We start from the raw sequence: 20,606 nt of genomic DNA, 5'->3' as shown, positions 1-20,606 counted from the left end.
GAGAGATCAGATTGTGAAGGGAGCAATAGAAGGATTAATAAGGGAATACTCCAGTGAACTAAATGCACCTTCCCAACATCAAGATGCAGAAGCGAGAAGAAGAAAAAGGAAGGAGAGGAAAGGTGTCCAGAGCTGTCAGAACCTGTCTCGGAGTCAACTCCTACACCCACCATGGAGGAGCTCCCAGAACCTGAGATTGTTTTCACAGTCACAAGTCCCACCTGTCAGACAGAGTGACACCTCCTCCCCAACCCCCACCCCGTCAGGAAAGACATTCTCCCAGAAGAGTAAGAAAGCCTCCCTAGTGATTAAGTCTTTAGGCCTGAACGGATGTCCGTATATAGTAGTTGTATTATATAACGTATTGAGTATGTAGCTGAGATGCATCCTCTATTGAGTTAAGTTTATAACTAAGCAGGGAGGTGTGTTATATATTTAATATGTCAGTAATATTTGAGTAACCTGGTAAAAATGTCGATTGAGCATTCTTGCTTGTGTGAATAACTCACTACAGGTTATAAACGAAACTACATGAATTTTACCTACTGTACATCATGATGCTATCATGTGGTACCCGTGCGCTTCACTTACAGTAAACACGAAGTTAGACTCGCACGTCTTCCTTTGAATTAGTTTAATATTGTGACGTTACAAAACATTAAAAATTACTAAACACACAAGCTCTCAATCTATCGTTCCATATACAAGGATGCAACACACAGGGAAGGTCATTAATTTACATAAATTAATCTAAAAAATTACTAATTGTTGAATTCCAAAATAAAGCAGCATCTTATCATTACAGCCATCGCCAAAGCAGCCACTGAGGTAGCAAGGAGCGAGGCACTGGTATTTGTGGCTTGAAGCTTCACTAAGGCTCCAAGCCTGTTTCTCTGTCTATCCCTGTACAGGGCTCTGTGCCAAGCTGTTGTCTTGGAGAAGTCGCCCCTGTGCTAATCCGGCGGAGAAAATAAACATCCTGATCTGTGACTGCCCGCAGTCACAGACACATCTAGCAGGCAGCTCTATTTTCCAACAATGTCTTGACTGGCCCAAGATTGGCTACAACATCAGATCCCTCCCTCCATCTCTCCCACCTCAATTCCCTCCGGGTGCATTAAAAGTATAGATGAGAGAAGTCACCAGTGTTTAATTACCTCACGGGAATTCTCTCCAAGTCCCTATCTGGACTCATGCCCTGGCTTTGTGGTGGAGCAAAGGCTGGGATTTTCCTCCTGCTCACCCCCAGGATTGTTTGACTCTGGGTTTGATGGCTAAACAAGCTCAGAGGGAAAGAGTGGAGGCGGATCAGTGGCAATGTTAGACTGAGAGAGGAGTTAACTTAATGGAAGGTGACGTCCACTTTGGGGAGATGTCTCTCAAACCCGAGATGCCCTCCTGCCACCTTCCTGCTTTCTTCATAGTCCTAGGGAGTGTCCTTTGGTATGTGGACCATGATATCAGGGAGGGACAATGTATTGACAGGGGACGTGGAGGGTGAAAGAGTGCTAATTCTGCCTGTGTGGGACACGGAAGAATGCAAAAATTTAAAGAGCCCGTGACATCCAATGGACTCTATAACACAGTCAAAGTCTTTCTTGGATAAATGCACTCAGCCGCCCTCACCGCATCCAAGTGAGAAATATTGTGGTAGGCACCTAAAATCGTCAGGTTGATGGTCGGCTCGACCACAAAGAAAGGCTTCAATCAATCTTCCTTCTCTCGGATGCAGCCATCCCACTCCTCATACGATGTCGTCACTGCTGCTAGTCACCCTGGAGTAGTGGACCATTTGGACCTGGGCAGCTGAACATGGGTGCAAAGAGAACAGTTAGAAGGTCCAAAGGTTTCAGAGGGATCCAAGAACCAAATTTGCCAAGTGAAACCTGAACACTTTTAGAAACAGTCCACTGGGAATCCATCACTTCCAACCTGCTTTCTACCCACTGCCATGTTGAGCAGAAAAGCCCATCATCACCACAAGACCAGCAAGTCTGTTGGGGTTGTCTACTGTATCCTGTGCGGCCTCCTCCACGTAGGTGGGACCCGATGTAGACTGGGGGTGGGGTGGGGATCGCTTCACTGAGTACCTTTGCTCTGTCTGTCACAAAAGCTGGGATCTCCTAGAGGTCACCCATTTTGATTCGATTGATTAATTAGTCCATATCATGATGTGGCCAAATTCAGGTTGGGGTAGCACCACCTCATATTTTGTCTGGGTAGCCTCCAGCCTGATGGCATGAGCAACAAGCTTTCAAACGTTTGGTAATCACTCACCCACCCCCTCTCTCTTTTTTCCATTCCCTATTCTGGTTCTCCTTCACCCCTTCTCTTCTGCTCACCTCCCTCTCATGCCCCTTTCTCCTATCAGATTCCTCCTCCTTCAGCTACTTATCACCTGCGAGCTCCTTCCCCACTCACCTACCTCACCTGGTCTCACCAATCGCCTGCCTGCTTGTGCTCCAACCAGGTGCCCCCTTCTTATTCTGTTCATCTTCCCCTTGACTTCTCAGTCCTGATGAAGGGTCTCAGCCCGAAACATCGACTGTTTATTCATCTCCATTGATGCTGCCTGACCTGCTGAGTTCCTCCAGCATTTTGTGTGCGTTTCTCTGGATTTCCAGCATCTCTTGTGTTTGTGTATTTATAAATGTAAACGTACCTGAACCTTTTATAAGCAGTCTGTAGAGAGTGCTGCTGTGTCAGAGGTACCCTCTACCACTGAGGCCTCTCTGCCTTATGGGGGTCAAAAACCCACAACAGCTGAAGATATTGGAGCAAAACTAGGCCATTATAGGAAGGATGTGGAAGCTTTAGAGAGGGTCCAGAGGAGATTTACCGGGATGCAGCCTGGATTAGAGAGCATGTCTTGTGAGGATAGGTCAAGCGAGCTCGGGCCTCTCCTCTTTGAAATGCAGGCGGAGGAGTTACAACTTGATAGAGGTGTACAAGATGATCAGAGGCACAGATCAAGTGGACAGCTAGAGGCTCTTCCCCAGAGTGGAAGTGGCTAATACGAGGGGGCAGAATTTTAAGGTGACTGGAGGGGGGGATGTTAAAAGTAGATTTTCTACACAGAGTGATGGGTGTGTGGAAAGCCCTGCCAGGGTGACGGTGGAGGCAGTTACATGAAACTCCGAGATGGACACAGGTAGGTGAAAGGGGTCAGATTATAGAGTAGGTTAAAAGGTCAGCACAACACCATGAGCCAAAGGGCCTGTACTAGACTGTACTGTTCTAATGTACAAATAAATATAATACTCAGGTTGTTAACTCAAATGATGCATTTCACTGTATGTTTTGATGAATCAAAATCTGAATCCCTCTCCCGTTGGATGCAATGACTGCTTCTGTGGTTATAAAAATATTGAATGAACCACTTGTATAGTAAGATGGACTCACACCTCACTGTCCACCTGCACTGCCCTTCCTCTGTAGGTGTAACACTTTATTGTGCATTCTGTTATTGTTTCCCCTTTGTGCTACCTCAGTGCACTGCGGCAATCAGTAACCTATATGGGCAACACGCAAAATTCGTTTTCCCCTGCAGCTCGGTTCATGCAACAATAATAAATGCTCACGCCTCATGCACCTACCTCCCAGCGCCCTTGTAGACCTGTTGTTCCTGTGGGCAAACACACCGAGGATCATCAGGAAGACCACGAGCGCCAGCAATCCCAGGAACACGTAAAAATGCGACCTGTGACCGCCTGTCTCTCCCGAGCCTCCGTGTCGCTTGTGGGAAGATCCCCAGCTGGGGTGGACTCTGAGAACGACCTTTTCTTCCCCTGGTCTCAGACTGCCGCCTCCCCTCGTTGGCCCTGTGGAAAGAGCAGCACGTGCAGACCTGTGAAAGTGGCTGGGACCTTGCTCGGCGGGTGGGGCCCTGACTCGGTCACTCACCGGGGAGGGAGTGGGAGGGAGCGGAGGAGGAGAGGCAGGTGACGGAGAAGTTTGCGATTGAGAACAAGCTGCTTGGGGGCAGGGGCTTCATCTGGGATTTGTAGCAGAGAGTCATGGTAGTACAACGCCAGTGACTGGGGTTCAACCCCTCCTGCTCTCTGTACCGTGTTTGTACTGTACATGCTCCCCGTGATTGCTGGGCTTCCCTCCGGGTGCTCTGGTCTCCTCCTACATTCCAAAGACCTACTAGTTGGGGTTAGTAAGTTGTGGCAACTACGTTGGCACCAGAAGTGGCAACAGTTGCGGGCTGCCCCCAGCACATCCTTGGACTCTGCTGGTTGTTAAGGCAAGCAACCTATTTCACTGTATGTTTTGATATACACGTGAAAAATAAAGCTAATCTTTCCAAATCTCTTTAAGTGTTCCAGAAGAGCTGTGTGGGAAATGAGGGTGGGAGGAGGAGAGCTCTTTTAAAGGACCTCAGTGACTGTAGCGGATTCTGAACGGCCTGGGTAGAATGGATGCGGAGGAGATGTTTCCATCAGTGGCAGACTCTAGGATCCATAAGATTGAATAAGTTAGCATTGTATTCCTTAGAATATAGAAGATTGATAGGAGATTTGATAGAGGTATATAAAACTATGAGGGGTATTGATAGGGTTAATGCAAGCAGGCTTTTTCCACTGAGGCTGGGTGGGACTACAACCAGAGGTCATGGGTTAAGGGTGAAAAGTGAAAAGTTTACGGGGAGCATGAGGGGAAACTTCTTCACTCAGAGGGTTGTGAGAGTGTGGAACGAACTGCCAGCACAAGTGGACCATGCGAGCTTGATTTCAACGTTTAAAGGAAGTTTGGATAGGTACATGGATGGTAAGGGTATGGAGGGCTATGGTCCCAGTGCAGGTCAATGGGTGTAAGCAGTTTTAATGGCTTTGGCATGGACTAGATGGGCTGAAGGGCCTGTTTTTGTGCTGTACTTCTTTATGACTATAAGACATAGTAGCAGAATTAGGCCATTTGGCCCATTGACTCTGCTCCAACATTTCATCCTGGCTGATCCACTTTCCCTCTCAGCCCCAATCTCCCGCCTTCTCCCTGTATCCCTTCGTGCTCTGAATAATCAAGAACCTATCAGCCTTCGCCTTAAAGTGACTTGGCAAAGAATTCCACAGATTCTCCATTCTCTGGCTAACGAAATTAATCGGATAAAGATCCGAGGGCAACAGTCTCAAAATAGAGGGATGTCCCTTTCGAACGGAGGTGAGGAGGAATTCCTTCAGTCAGAGAGTGGTGAATCTGTGGAATTTGTTGCCACAGATGGCTGTGGAGGCATCATTACGGCACAGACTGATGGGTTTTTGGTTGGCATGGGGGTTAAAGGTTACAGAAAGAAGGGAAGAGAATGGGTTTGGAATATAATCAGCCATTATCAACTGGGGGAGCAGACTACATGTGCAGAATAGCCTAATTCTGTTCCTGTATCTTTATGGCCTTATATACTGGTTTTATGACACAACACTCCCCACAATTAACACAGGGTTGTTTAATTCACCTTAGAGCTTATTATTCCCTATTTCTAAAAGTCCCGATAATCCGGCATCCAGATTGTTCAGAAATCCTGGCATCTCTCCCGAATCCTTGTCTGCAATGTTCCTCCTAGGAGGTCTGGAGTGCAAGTGGGAAATGTAAGGACAGTGCAGGGTGGGAGCTGGGATTGGAATCTGGGACACAGGGCTCTGAACGTCGGTAGGTTTGAAGCCTGGGAAAGAGTCAGGAGATATCAGCAGGTCAGGCAGCATCTTTGGAGGGGAATTAACAGTTGACATTCTAGGCCAAGACCTCAGTCAAAATCAAGGGTCTCTGCCTGAATCATTGACTGTTGATTCCCCTCCATAGATGCTGCCTGACCTGATGAGTCCCTCCACCGTTTGTGTACGCATATGTTGCTCAAGGTTTCCTGCATCTGCAGTAACTCTTGTGTTTATGGCCTGGAGATCCATAGATCCCTAGATCCCAAGATCCCACTCCCTTTAGACTCACCAGATTCACTGGAAAAAATATGATAAAGAAGAGAGTGAAATATGTAGTGGGAATAACTTTGGATAGTTGGGAAAATTTAGACACAGTGGACTGCAGGATGCTGCGGTCTGGAGTAACAATTGATTTGCCGGAGGCACAGTGGGTCAAGCGGCACCTGTGGGGAGAATATCTGCCGATCTGGTGCCAGCAGTCCCAAGGACGCTGGACTGTCAGAATTTCGACCAGAGATTATTCCAAACACAGGAGTTTCTGTGGTTAAAGCCTTGAGCAACACACTTACAAAATGCTGGAGGAAGTCAGCAACCAGCACACACAAAATGCCTGACTTGCTGACTTCCACAAGATGTTATTCCTTGGGCTTTACTCAGGGGGCATAAGGGAGAGTGTTTCCAGTTTTCTGCCCGGGGAACGGGATTCTTACCAGGACTGGAGGTGTGCGTGGTGCTCCAGCCTCCGCCCTCCTTGCTCCCGTCCTGAGGGTTTTCTGCGGCGGAGGTGCCAGTGGTCCTTGCCCCGCTGCTTTCTGTTGGTTCTCGCCCCGTTGGAACATCTCCGTGGGTCACTGGCTGGCCCTGGAGCAGCCACTCTTCCATTTGTTCCCGAGGCCCGGCATACAGCGTGGTTGGCGGGTCCAAGGTCAGTGTTCCCTCCTCTTTGTGGGGTCCAGTTGACCTTGACTGTGGGAAGGATAAGGTGCTAATACCTTGTTCCTTCAACCAAGGGAAGGGTTTGATGGATGGACCAATGGTTGGTGTTTCCCCTTCTTCACGGGCTCCAGTTGACTGAGGGAAGGATAAGGTTGACGGACCATTGCCATGGTCTTGTTCCTTCAGTCCAGGGAAGGGTTTGGCGGATGGACTACTGGTTGGTGTTCCCTCTTCTTCATAGAGTCTAGTTGACTGAGGGAAGGATAGGGTTGACGGACCATTGCCATGGTCTTGTTCCTTCAGTCCAGGGAAGGGTTTGGCGGATGGACTACTGGTTGGTGTTCCCTCTTCTTCATAGAGTCTAGTTGACTGAGGGAAGGATAGGGTTGACGGACCATTGCCATGGTCTTGTTCCTTCAGTCCAGGGAAGGGTTTGGCGGATGGACTACTGGTTGGTGTTTCCTCTTCTTCATACAGTCTAGTTGACTGAGGGAAGGATAGGGTTGACGGACTATTGCCATGGTCTTGTTCCTTCAGTCCAGGGAAGGGTTTGGCGGATGGACTACTGGTTGGTGTTCCCTCTTCTTCATAGAGTCTAGTTGACTGAGGGAAGGATAGGGTTGACGGACCATTGCCATGGTCTTGTTCCTTCAGTCCAGGGAAGGGTTTGGCGGATGGACTACTGGTTGGTGTTTCCTCTTCTTCATACAGTCTAGTTGACTGAGGGAAGGATAGGGTTGACGGACTATTGCCATGGTCTTGTTCCTTCAGTCCAGGGAAGGGTTTGGCCGATGGACTACTGGTTGGTGTTCCCTCTTCTTCATAGAGTCTAGTTGACTGAGGGAAGGATAGGGTTGACGGACTATTGCCATGGTCTTGTTCCTTCAGTCCAGGGAAGGGTTTGGCCGATGGACTACTGGTTGGTGTTCCCTCTTCTTCATAGAGTCTAGTTGACTGAGGGAAGGATAGGGTTGACGAGCCATTGCTGTGGTCTTGTCCCTCCACAGTAGGGAGCGGTGTGGTGGCCAGGCTGGAGATGGTCTTCCCTTCCTGTCCCACTGGTTCAGTTGGTGCTGCATTGGGTAGCGCTGGGCCCTCAACTTGAGACATCTCCTGTATCAACTTTGTGATACCTGTGACACCAAAAGGCATGGTCAACAATCCCTCGTATCTCCGATCTGTTCATTTTTTAAATTAAGAAATTAAATTCCTTGGTATTATCATACCAGAGGACTTGTCCTCAGACTAGCACGTAGGTGCCGTCACAAAGAAGGCAAAACAGCGCCTCTACTTTCCAAGAAGTTTGCATAGATTGAGCATGTCATCTAAAACTTTGACAGATTTCTATAGTTACACAGTAGATTGCATCCTAACTGGTTGCATCATGGCCTAGTATAGAAACTCCAATACCCAGGAATGGAAAAGGGATGGGTACAGCCCAGTCCATCGCAGGAAAAGCCTTCCCCACCACTGAGCACTTCTAAGGAGCACTGTCACAGGAAAGCAGCATCCTTCATCAGGGACCCCCACCATCCAGGCCATGCTCTCTTCTCCCTACTACCATCAGGCAGGAGGTACAGGAGCCTTAGGACCCACACCACCAGGTTCAGGAACAGTTATTACCCTACAACGACTGAGCTCCTGAACCAGTGTGGATAACTTCACTCACCTCAACACTGAATAGACTCTGTGCCCTTGTTTGGTTCATATCCCCCAAAAACCGTTCCTGTCCATGTATCTGTCCAAGTGCCTTTTTAAATGTTGTTCATGTACTTGATTCAACCATTTATCCGACACCTCGATGGGCTGAATAGCCTAATTCTTCTCCTGCACTCTGTCGCCACTCAAATAACCAGCTGTTACAACAGTGGTGTGCAGACGAGCATCTCTGAACGTACAACATGTCAAACCTTGAAGTGGATGGGCTACAGCAGCAGAAGACCACGAACACACATTCAGTGGCCACTTTATTAGGTACAAGAGGTAGCTAATAAAGTGGCCGTGAAGTGTATATCCTATGGTCTGTAATCTGTAGATCCAGAAGGAATCCTTCCCAACAAGCTGAAACAATTAGATGATTTTTTAAGGCTAGTTGTTTAAATTCTACTAATTAACTGGTTAAAATTGATCGCTACCATTTTGGGATCTGAACTGGATTTGATGATTGTTAGTTTGGGCATCTGGGGTGTTAGTTCAAGTTAAGATGCTGAACTCCCAAAATGTCCTTCAAATCTAAATCCCAGAACTCCCTCTCCAATTTAAATCCCCTGGTATCAGAGGACCAGAATGTAAGTGCTGTCACAAAGAAGGCGGGACAGAAGGTATCTACTGTCTTACAAGTTTAAGTAGATTTGGCATATCACTAAAAGCTTTGATAAGCTTCTATAAACCCATCATCAGGGACCCCACCACCCAGGCCATGCTCTCTTCTCGCTGCGGCCACCAGGAAGGAGGTACAGGAGCCTCAGGACTAACACCACCAGGTTCAGGAACAGTTACCACCCCTCAACCATCAGGCTCTTGAACCAGAGGAGATAACTTCTCTTGCCCCATCATTGAAATGTTCCCCCAACCTATAGACTCTTCATCTCTGGTTCTCAATATTTATTGCTCACTTATTTATTACTATTATTTCTTTCTTTTTGTATTTGCAAAGTTTGTTGACTTTTGTATGCTGGTTGAATGCTCAAGTTGGTATGGTCCTTCACTGATTCTGTTATGATTAATGGATTTATTGAGTATGCCCACAAGAAAATGAATCTCAGGGTTGTATATGGTGACATACATGTACTTTGATAATAAACTTACGTTGAATTTTGAAGAATACCCTGACTAGTTACATCAAGGCCTGGAACAGAAAAGCCTACAGAAGGTGATGGGTACAGCCCAGGAAATTCTACCTGAACAGCACCTTCACCAGTGGGACTGCAGTGGGTTACTAAGGCATCTCAGCCCCCCTGACCTTCTTCTAAAGGGGCAGTTAAGGCTTGTTGTAGAGCAGAGAAATGGGCCCAAAGGGTCATGCTGACCATCACACGAAGTGTGGGGAGAAACTCTGCACAGTCTGACAACGCCAGAGGTCGGGATTGAACCCGGGTCTCTGGTCACCTCACCTTCCCTCACCACAGTGGTGTCCTGGGAATGTAAAATAAAGTTTAGCCCATAGTAGCCGGCACTCATGGGAGACTTCCCGCACCATATCACTGTGGGATTGAATCCCTCACCTCTGGATTGAGAATCCACATACTCCTTCATCAGCTGGGCCTTCTGCGGACTCACACAGAACCTCCACCCCAACTTTGCTGTGAATCTGTGACAAGAAACAGCAGATCAGCAGGTAGGACAATGTAGGCCAGAGCAATACAGTGACAGAAACATCCCCACCAGTACCGTACCCCGGTGTTATACAGTGACAGACCCATCCCCACCGGTACCGTACCCCGGTGTTATACAGTGACAGACCCATCCCCACCCATACTGTACCTCGGTGTTATACAGTGACAGACCCATCCCCACCCATACCGTACCTCGGTGTTGTACAGTGACAGAAACATCCCCACCGGTACCATATGCTAGTGTTATACAGTGACAAACCCGTCCCCACCGGTACCGTACCCCAGTGTTGTACAGTGACAGAAACATCCCCACCAGTACCATACGCTAGTGTTATACAGTGACAGACCCGTCCCCACCGGTACCGTACCCCGGTGTTATACAGTGACAGACCCATCCCCACCCATACTGTACCCCGATGTTATACAGTGACAGATCCATCCCCACCCATACTGTACCCCAGTGTTATACAGCCTTATATCCTGTATTTACACAAAGATGGTGTATCGGTTAGTGTGACACTATTACATCTCGGGCTGTCAGAGTTCAGAGAGTTCAGGTCCAGCGCCATCTTTAAGAAGTTTGTACATTCTCCCTGTGACTGCGTGGATTTCCTCCGGGTGCTCCAAAGTCCAAAGGTGTACTGGTCAGTAGGTTATCTGGTGTTTGTTAATTGTCTCGCGGTTAGGCTCGTGTTAAATAGGTGGGTTGCTGGGCGGTGGGGTGGGATGGGCAGCAAGGGCAGTTTTGTGCTGTACCTGTAAATAATGTTGAGCTGCTCATTACTTACTCCAGGTATTCCGGTTGGTTTCCAATGCTTGGAATCGTCCGGTAACTCTGCAGAATGTGGTACATTTTTTGGGGGAAGGTATTTTTCAGGATCATCTCACACTGCTGGACGCCCACCATCCCTGACAGCCGAATACCTAGAACTGAAGATCAAACACCCACATTAACAGTCAATCGGAATCAGAATCTGGTTTCATGATGTCCTCAACATCAGCAGACTGAGCTTTGAAATTATGTTACTTCCTGCAACACCTTTGCAATGTTTTCTTCAATATCTGCAAAACTTGTAGAGCTCTGCAACTCTTTTTAAAAAAAAATATACATTTAATGGTGAATAGTACTGAAGGACAGCAGGACCAGGGGCCAGTTCCATAGTTCACTGAAAGTGGTCAAGGTGTTGACAAAGTCATATGGCATGTTCACCCTCAGTGGTAGGGGAGTTCAATATAGAAACATAGAAAACCTACAGCACAGTACAGGCCCTTCGGCCCACAAAGCTGTGCGGAACATATCCCTACCTTAGAACTATCTAGGCTTTACCCATAGCCTTTTATTTTTCTAAGCTCCATGTTCCCTCGTCCTACCCTTCCTGAAGTCCACAATCAGCTCTTTGGTCTTGCTGACGTTGAGTGCCAGGTTGTTGCTGCGACACCACTCCACTAGCTGGTATATCTCACTCCTGTATGCCCTCTTTTTCTACTTCCGGGACACCATCGAGAAAGTGACTCTAACGTACAATTCTGAATCATACCATCAAATATTATTACTGTACTGTAATTCGATTTTTGTATTTACTCAGTTTGTCTTCTTTTGCACATTGCTAGTTTGTCTGTCTTTCTATGTAGCTCTTTACTGATTCTATTGTATTTCTTTGTTCTACCGTGAATGCCAGCAAGAGGATGAATCCCAGGGAAGTATATGGTGATACATGTGTACGTTGATAATGAATTTACTTTGAACTCGAGTGTTGTTGCAGCTGTATAAAACTTTAGTCAGACTGCAGTTGGAGTATGATGTGTAGTTCTGGCCACCCGGTTGGTTTAGGGTGTAGAATTGTTACGTTTGCATGTATTTTTATATAATCCCTGAACAGCTAATTGTTCATTGAATTTTCCAGCAATTACAGAATAGTTGCTTCTGTATTTTTCTAGAAGTTTCTTAGTTTGCCATAGCAGATGTCACACCACTTGAATGTGGTGCTAGGTTGTCACTGGAATTTGTGTTATGTCTTGTCTGCGTATGTGGGTGGCGGGGTGGAGATACGTCTCTACCAAAGGAAGTGTAAGGTGCTCCTTACAATAGTGCATGTCCGGTCCATATAACAAGTCCTGGTTATGTGACCACTGACACCAGGCAGACAATCTCTGAAGAGTAGTGATAATGGCTGGGGTCACCCGTCTTGTAAAGACACTGCCCTGAAGAAGGCAATGGCAAACCACTTCTGTAGAAAAGTTTGCCAAGAACAATCATGGTCACGGAAGGACCACAATCGGCCATGTCCATAACAAACAAGTTTGGGTACAAGGAGGCACCTTCTCATTCTGGCTTCTTCCCTCTTATCTATCCATGTCCCTGTCCAAGTCTATCCCTCTAGACCTTACCTATCATGTCCCTGTCCAAGTCTATCCCTCTAGACCTTACCTATCATGTCCCTGTCCAAATATATCCCTCTAGACCTTACCTATCATGTCCCTGTCCAAATATATCCCTCTGGACCTTACCTATCATGTCCCTGTCCAAGTATCTTTTAGCTGTTATTATTGTACCTGTCTCTCTCACTCTCTTCTTCCACATACCCAACATTCTGTTGCCAAAACCTTCCCCTTCAGATCCCCTGTAAACCTTGAGCAACCCACACTAAAAACTGGAGGAACTCAGCAAATCAGGCAGCATCTATGACAATGAATAAACAGTCAATGATTCAGGTTGATGCCCTTCATCCCCTTTCACCTTAAATCTGTGCCTTCTGGTTTTAGATTCCCTAACTCCAGGGAGAAGACTGTGATTATCTACCTACACTGAGCACATCTACATGAAACGCTGTTGCAGGAAAGCAGCATCCATCATCAGAGATCATCATCACCCATGAAGTGCTCTCTTCTCACTTACTGCCATCAGGTAGAAGGTACAGGAGCCTCAGGACTCATAGCACCAGGGTCAGGAACAGTTACTACCCCTCAACCATCAGGCTGTTGAGCAAAAGGGGATAACTACACTCACCTGCCCATCCATTGAGATGTTCCCACAACAGATGATCTCACCTTAAGGACTCACTATCCCATATTCTCGTTATTGATTGCTATTTATTTATATTTGCATTTGCACAGTTTGCTGTCTTCTGCACTCTGGTTGATCTTTCATTGATCCTGTTATAGGTACAATTCTATAGATTTGCTGAGCATGCCCACAAGAAAGTGAATCTCAGGGTAGCAACATATATGAACCTTGATAATAAAATTTACTTTGAACCTTGAACTATCTTGGCAGCTGATAATGTTATGGACTTCTAACATGTCGTTCCTCAGCCTCCTACTCTTCTGGAAAAAACAGAATTGTCTGATCTCTCCAGATAATTCAAGCTCTCCAGTCCCAGGGATATCTTCCCAAGTCTCATAACCATATAACAATTACAGCACGGAAACAGGCCATCTCGGCCCTTCTAGTCCGTGCCGAACTCCTACTCTCACCTAGTCCCACCGACCTTGGTTTCAAATATTCCATAATAGGTTTGAAGTGCTGCCTGAGTTACTACTATCCCCTAATGCAGCTAGCACCCCCTCCATGCCCTACCATTTCCAATACCCAAGAAAGGAAAAGCCTACAAAAAGTAGTGGATACAGCCCAGTCAATCCCAGGAAAGGCCCTTCTCAACATGGAGCACATCCACAAGGAGAGCAGAACAAGAAAGCAGCATCCATCATCAAAGACCCCCACCATCCAGGCCATGATCTTTTCTAGCTCCTGCCTGTCGGAAAGAGGTACAGGAGCCTTCTGTTCCACACCACCACGTTCAGGAACTGTTATTACCCTACAACCATCCAGCTCCTGAACCAACATGGATAACTTCACTCACCTCAATTCTGAACTGTTTCCATAACCTACAGACTTCGAAGGACTCATGTTCTACAACCCCCATTCTCAATATTACTTATTTACTTTATTTTTACTATTATTAGTTTTTTTTGTATTTGTATTCTTTTGCACATTGGCTGTCTGTCAGTCTTGGTGAGAAGATTTTCATGATTGAACATAGAACATAGAAGAGTACAGTTTAGAAAAAGGCCATTCGGCCCACAATGTTGTGCTGAACCAGCTAAAAAGCAAATCAAAAACACCCAAACACTGATCCCTCCTACCTGCACAATGTCCATATCTCTCCACCTTCCTCACATCCATGTGCCTATCCTAACGTCTCTTAGAAGCCTCTAATGTATTTGTCTCTACCACCATATCAGGCAGCACATTCCAGGCATCCACTGCTCTCTGTGTAAAAACACTTACCCCTCACATCCCCCTTGAACCTGCCCCCTCACACTTTCAATGCATGCCCTCTGGTATTAGACATTTCAACCATGTGGAACAGGTACTCCCTGTCAACTCTACCTGACTCTCTGTCTACTCCCTGTCAACTCTATTGTGTTTCTTTGTAATTACTCTGAATACACACAGGAAAATGAATCTCAGGGTTGTGTATGGCGACATATACATACTTCGATAATAAATTTACTCTCAACTTTCATTATAACCACAGAACTGGTGATTAAAGCTTAAATTCTGTTACCAAATATTAACAGATGCAGAATAGTCAGGGAATCTCACTCGATTTTACAGGAGAACTTTATGGGTGGAGCTAAAGTGACAGATGGTATACAGTGCTGGGAAGTGTATGATCTCACACTTTGATAGAAGGAACAAGGACATAGACCAGGAGCAAGTTCAAAATCAGAGGTGCAAAGGGACTTGGGAGTCCTCATGCAGTTAAGTCTGCAAGTTAACTCAACCAGAATTAACTTGCAGGTTGAGTCTGAGGAAGACCAATGCAATGTTAGCATTCATTTTTGAGAGGACTAGAAGATAAAGCAAAGATGTAATGCTAAACACAAAAGATTCTGCAGATGCTGGAAATCCAGAGCAACACACACAAAATAATGGAGGAACTCAACAGGTCAGGCAGCATCTATGGAGAGGAATAAAGACTCAACATTTTGAGCTGAGGCCCTTCAACAGGGGCATAGGTCTTGCAGGAAAGACCAGTATGTCTTACTAGAATATAAAAGCAAGGCTATAATGTGGAGGCTTTATAAGGCATTGGTCAGACTGCATTTAGAGTATTGTGAACAGTTTTAGGCCCCTTATGTAAGAAAGGATGTACTGGCATTGGAGAGAGTCCGGAAGTTTACAAAAAAGTACTCACTGGAGTTTAGAAGAATGAGGGAGGATCTCATTGAAACCTACCAAATATTGATAGGCCTAGATAGTGTGGATGTGAAGAGGATAATTTCAACAGAAAGATAGTCTAGGACTGGACGGCACAGTGTCAGATTAGAAGGATGTCCATTTAGAATGGAGATGAGGAGAAATTTCTTTAGCCAGAGGTTGGTGAAGCTGTGGAATTCATTGCCACAAATGGCTGGGGAGGCCAAGTCATGGGCCGTATTTAAAGTGCAGGTTAATAGGTTCTTGATCAGTAAGAGCTTCAAATTTTACAAGGAGGGGACAGGAGAATGGGATTGAGTGGGAAAATAAGTCGGATATGATCAAGTGGCAGAGCAGATTCGATGGGCTGAATGGCCTAATTCTGCTCCTGTGTCTTTTAGACTCATCTCCAGGGGTGGGCACATCACTGGGGCCAGTGTTCTTGGAGGGTTGTAGGGACTGCAGCTTAAAGGCTTAGGTGGCAAAATGAAGGAGGCATTATAGACATTTGAATCAAGAGGACATTTCGGCCCATCAGATCCATACTACCATCTAATCCTGACTGATCCCAACCTCTTGTGACCTTTCGTGCCTCCCCCACAAATCATGAATCAATCTCAGTCCATCTTAAAAATATCCACAGACTGTGCAGAAGAGAGTTCCACGTCCCACCAGCCTCTGAGGGAGGGGAAGACTCACTTACCTGTCACCTGGCAGGTAAGCAGAAGGCAGACGAGCAGGGTCCATGGGAGTGGTTCCATTGCAGAGAGATGCTGCCTCGGGACAGAGAGAGAGAGAGAGAGAGAGAGCCCTTCGACTCAGGGCAACGGGGACTTGGGGCACAGGGTGGGTAGATTTCTCACACAGTGTGTGAGAGAGAGAGAAAGAGGAGGTAAAAGAGAGAGGGAGAAGAAAGAGGATGTGAAGAGTGAGGGAGAGGAGGTGGAGAGGTAAAGAGGAAGAATGAGAGACAAGGGAGCAGAGAAATGAACAGGAAAAAGAGAGAGATGTAGGGGAAGAGAGAGAGATGGGGAATAGGAAGCGAAAATGTTCAGACACAGAGTCCTGATAGGGAGAGAGAGTGAGACAGAGCGAGAGCATGAAAGATTCCCCAAACACGGAGCCCTTAAGCAGAGAGATTTCGGAGAGTGACCGCGAGTGAAGCAGAGAGACTCGCCGGGTCTGGAGGCAGAGTTCCCCAGGTGAGATTCGCGGAGAGAGAGGTGGGGAGAGAGGAAGCTCTCAGACTGGGGAGCAGGCACAGGCAGTCGGTGAACCGCGGCGACGGTGAAGGAGGAGCGGCGATCCACGTACTCGGGCGAACACCGAGAGGACGCGCGGACTCTGAGCAAAGACTGAGGCAGATCTTCTCTGTTATAATGATTCACCTCCACCCCACCCCACCTCCATTCAAATCTTCCAGCCAGAGTTACATCAGAACCGGGGATTTCCTGACTTGTGTTTGTTAATGTTTAATAGAAACGAAAGGGGCACTTGCTGCGATGGAAATACCCGGTCAAAACCGAAAGTTTATCGGTGCTGAGCTGCCAGAGGGAAGGAACCACACGTACTGTGGTGTGGACTCGGAAAGGTGAGCGCAAACTCCAGCTAACCCCCTCTCCATTGGAATGACATTGAGGAGGGGGGCGTGCTTTCATGGGAAAATGGCGACGAGGGAGCAGAGAGTGCTGTCTGTAACACTGGGTGAAATCTACACCCCCGACACGTACACGCACAATCCAATCACTGCCATCTCAAGACAAACTTCCTATCCTGTGGCCGGCACGCCAACATTCGAGATCTCTCAGCCGATAATTGGTAGCGTTGGGATCTTGCTGTGAACTCACTGGCTGAAGGGGAAAAATACCTCACAGGTGCCCCCAGCGGGATGTGAACATCCAGGGAATGCCAGGGATCTGGTCCTCTTAGTCCTGAGCCCACCCTCCAAAGTTCAATTTCATTTCATTGAACTGACTTTATTTCTGACCTCCATGACGAGTAAAAATCTTTACCTTTCGTCTCCGTCTAAATGTGCAATGTGCAATCATAGTAATACATACGGCCAAACGAAACAATGATGTTCACGGATCAAAGTGCAAAACACAGTAGGTATATCACATACAGCTCATAAAATAAATTAACACAATAATGTTAACAGAAAATTTCAAAAGAAGTGAGTTAACATAAAGAGCATATATGGTATATAGTCAAATATACAACAGTATCATGCTGCTACCTTTGTAATGCATGGCAAGGTAGAGTCGCGGTCAGCGCAATGCTTTACGAGACCAGTGACCTGGATTCAATTCCCTTGCCTAGAAGGAGTTTTTTGTTTTCCCTGTGACCACGTGGGATTCCTCTGGGCACATTCCAAGTATGCACCAGTTGGTAGGTCCCATGATTGGGCTAGGATTAAATTGGGGCTGAAGAGCCTACTCTGCTCTGTATCTCCATCCAGGGCCCTATGTCCTGCTGGCTTTGGAACATCCTGAGATGTCCGCCACGGACCTGTCCTTCACACCCACGCAAAGGTTTCCATCTTGGACCCTTCCCCTTCCCGGGTTCTGGCCTGAGCTTCAGATTAAGGTGGCATTGAGGTTCACGATGCTTTATGTCCTGGTACCTGTTGACGCCACCTTCCTCCTGCTGGAGAGCTTACAAAAGTGAAGCACCCACAGGCTGTACTGCCCCCTCGAAACTGTCCCGTCACTCGGCAAGGTCGGGGCTGACTGCCCACCTCAGCCCCACCCTCCTGAACGCACCTCAGCATCCACATATCCACCAGTCCTGGACACTTTGTAGGGCACTGAGGAGTGTGGAAGGATGAAGAGATCTGGGAACACAGATCCATTATTCCTTCAAGGTTGTGTCACCGGTACACTAGGTAGGGTCTTAAAGAGAGCTTTTGACATACTCATTATCACCATTACATGCCATGTTGTATGACGTGGACAATCCATGATTGTTCTTGGAATATTTCTGCAGAAGTGCTTTGCCATTGCCTTCTTCTGGGCAGTGTCTTTACAAGACGGGTGACCCCAGCCATTATCAATACTCTTCAGAGATTGTTTACCTGGCGACACTGGTCACATAACCAGGACTTGTGATATGCACCGGCCGCTCATACGACTATCCACCACCTGCTCCCATGGCTTCACATGACCCTGATCGGGGGCTAAGCAGGTGCTACACCTCGCCCAAGGGTGACCTGCAGGCTAGCGGAGGGAAGGAGCACCTTATGCCTCCTTTGGTGGAGATGTTTCTCCATCCCACCACCCACTTCATAAATCAAAGTATTGAGTACAAGAGTTGGGATGTTATGTTGAAGTTGTATAAGACATTGGTGAGGTCAAATTTGGAGTATTGTGTGCAGTTCTGGTCACCTACCGACAGGAAAGATAACTTTATGCTTGAAAGAAAATCTCCTCCAAGGACTCTGTCTACATTTCTCGCTGCCTTGGTAAAGCAGCCAACAGAATCACGGACTCCACCCACCTTGGATGGAGTCGCTTCTCCCCTCTCTCTTTGGGCAGGAGAGACCAAAGCCTGAAAGCAAGTCCCACCAGGCTCAAGGGCAGCTTCTACTCCCCTGTTAGAAAACTAGTAAATGGAGCCCTCGCACAATAAACTGGACTTTCGACCTCACAATCCACCTCATTATGATTTACACTTTATCATTTACCTGCACTGCACTTTCTCTGTAGCTGTTACACTTCATTCTGCAACATTATTGTTTTACCTTGTCCTGTCTCAATGCATGGTGTCATGATCTGATCTGCATACAGTACGCAAGACAAGTTTTTCACTGTATCTTGGTACATGAGACAATAACAAACCAATATCAATACCAATACCAAGATATTCCCCATTTTAATTCTAATAAAAATTCTAACTGTAATAATATCTAATTCTTTAAGCTCCCACTACCTATTAAATGCTCCCAATGGTGTGAGGCTCAAATAGCCTCCGACAACCAAGTCTAGCTCCTGACTTTCATGTCTGTATTAGCTACTAAGCCCAGCAGAACTGTTTCTACTTACAGGAGAAGGGGCAAAGGCCTTAAAACCAGTTGCTTCAGGCAGGTGGGGCGCATCAGCTGTGGTTGGCAGCTGATCTAGGAGAAGGAAAACTCTGATCTCAAACCTCTGCTGCCTTGGGGCAGTATCCTCTGATGGGAAGGTCTCAGGAGTAAACCTTGAAGGAAAAATCTCACAGCTGAAGTCCCTAAGGCAGTCCAACATTGAGTTCAATGTTGACCGGCAATGCTGCTGGTGAAAAAAACTGTTGTTTCTTTAGGTTCGTCAAATGCGTGGAGAGGGCGAGATTTCTAAAGGGACAACAGCTTGCTCTCTATACTATACTGCCCTGACTTGCGTATCTAGACAGCTAAGACATAGCATCCACGGTTGGCTGTGACTGACAGAGGCCTCAGCAACAAAATTAATATCAATGCCAAAACTAATACCAAGTTATATTCTATTCTAGTTCTAATAATAATTCCATTTGTAATAATATCTATTTCCAATATTGGAATCTAATTTTCTTGGTGTAAAGAACCATTTAGATTTCAACTTTCAGTGATTGGTCTACACAGACCCTTGGGGTCCGTCGAAACCCCCAACACCTCTCGTTTCCTAGCTTTGGCCGGGTCATACCTGTGATCCAGGAACTGCAGACGCAGAGAACGACCAAGGAAGGAACCATCCTGTGAGACTGGGAGCGCAGAGAGTCGTGGAGGAACATCCACCAACAGGCTCCTTGCGTGATCTTCTTCAACTGCTCGGTGTACTTTCCACCTTATGAGTCATCACCTTCCTGTCTGACCTCACCACAACCCACTGCAGATCAGCAGCACCGCATGAAAAAAAATCTAGAAGCATGCAGTTTTCTTCACAACTTGCAACACCCCCAGGCCCTGCGGCCCAACAGGTCCACGTCAGCCATAGATGGAGTTGGTATCTTGGTCTATTGTTGTCACATGGACCAAGGTACAGGGGGAAAACTTTGTTGCAAAGTTAAAGCTACTGTCACGTGCTCAGCCCCACATATGCATGATACAACTGGAGGTGTACTTGCAGCAGCACCACAGACACACAGACGCAGAACATCAGGCAAGCAGTTCACAAGAAAATGAAAGCTGAGCATAAATTGAAACAATTTCAGAATCAAAATCAGGTTTAATATCACCAGCATATGTCATGAAATGTGTTAACTTTGTGTCAGCAGTGCAATGCAATACATGATAACAGAAAGAGAAAAAAACTATGACTTAGTGTCATTAAGTATATATATGACTTACAGTGTCATTAAGTATATATGTATTTACAGTACATCATATATATGATTTACAGTGTCATTAAGTTTATAATTGTGATGCTCTGGGGGGGGGGAGGAGAGAGAGAGGAGAGAGGCTGTCCATCAGACTGCCCTGCATTTCTAATAACCAGCACTGTTTGTTGTTCTTGTGTTAAAATGCTT

The 20,606-nt window shown here is 46.6% G+C and overlaps 1 protein-coding gene across 1 annotated transcript; it reads right to left on the bottom strand.

Annotated features, from left to right (window-relative positions):
* Nucleotides 1–617: 617 nt before the first annotated feature.
* Nucleotides 618–19,925, bottom strand: LOC140197875 (uncharacterized). Its single transcript, XM_072258425.1, has 6 exons — nucleotides 19,784–19,925; nucleotides 10,714–10,855; nucleotides 9,815–9,900; nucleotides 6,365–7,723; nucleotides 3,597–3,821; nucleotides 618–1,806 (listed from the first exon to the last, which is right to left on the bottom strand). Exons 1-6 carry the CDS (start codon nucleotides 19,869–19,871, stop codon nucleotides 1,745–1,747), a joined length of 1,962 nt encoding a protein of 653 aa, XP_072114526.1. The 5' UTR covers nucleotides 19,872–19,925; the 3' UTR covers nucleotides 618–1,744.
* Between the last annotated feature and the right edge of the window lie 681 nt (nucleotides 19,926–20,606).

The sequence above is a fragment of the Mobula birostris genome, chromosome 5 (genome assembly GCF_030028105.1).
Source record: "Mobula birostris isolate sMobBir1 chromosome 5, sMobBir1.hap1, whole genome shotgun sequence".
Taxonomy (NCBI): domain Eukaryota; kingdom Metazoa; phylum Chordata; class Chondrichthyes; order Myliobatiformes; family Myliobatidae; genus Mobula; species Mobula birostris.
Note: the sequence above shows the minus strand (reverse complement) of the source record. Positions and strands in the feature narration are given on the sequence as shown.

Bases quoted from the DNA above. Each gene is read 5' to 3' on its own strand.
- LOC140197875 (XM_072258425.1), bottom strand. From the start codon at position 19,871: ATGTTCCTCCACGACTCTCTGCGCTCCCAGTCTCACAGGATGGTTCCT. The intron at 3,822-6,364 runs GTAAGAATCCCG...CTCTTTCCACAG, and splicing joins CACGCACACCTCCAGTCCTG to GGCCAACGAGGGGAGGCGGC. The intron at 1,807-3,596 runs GTAGGTGCATGA...ACCCATGTTCAG, and splicing joins GTCTACAAGGGCGCTGGGAG to CTGCCCAGGTCCAAATGGTC.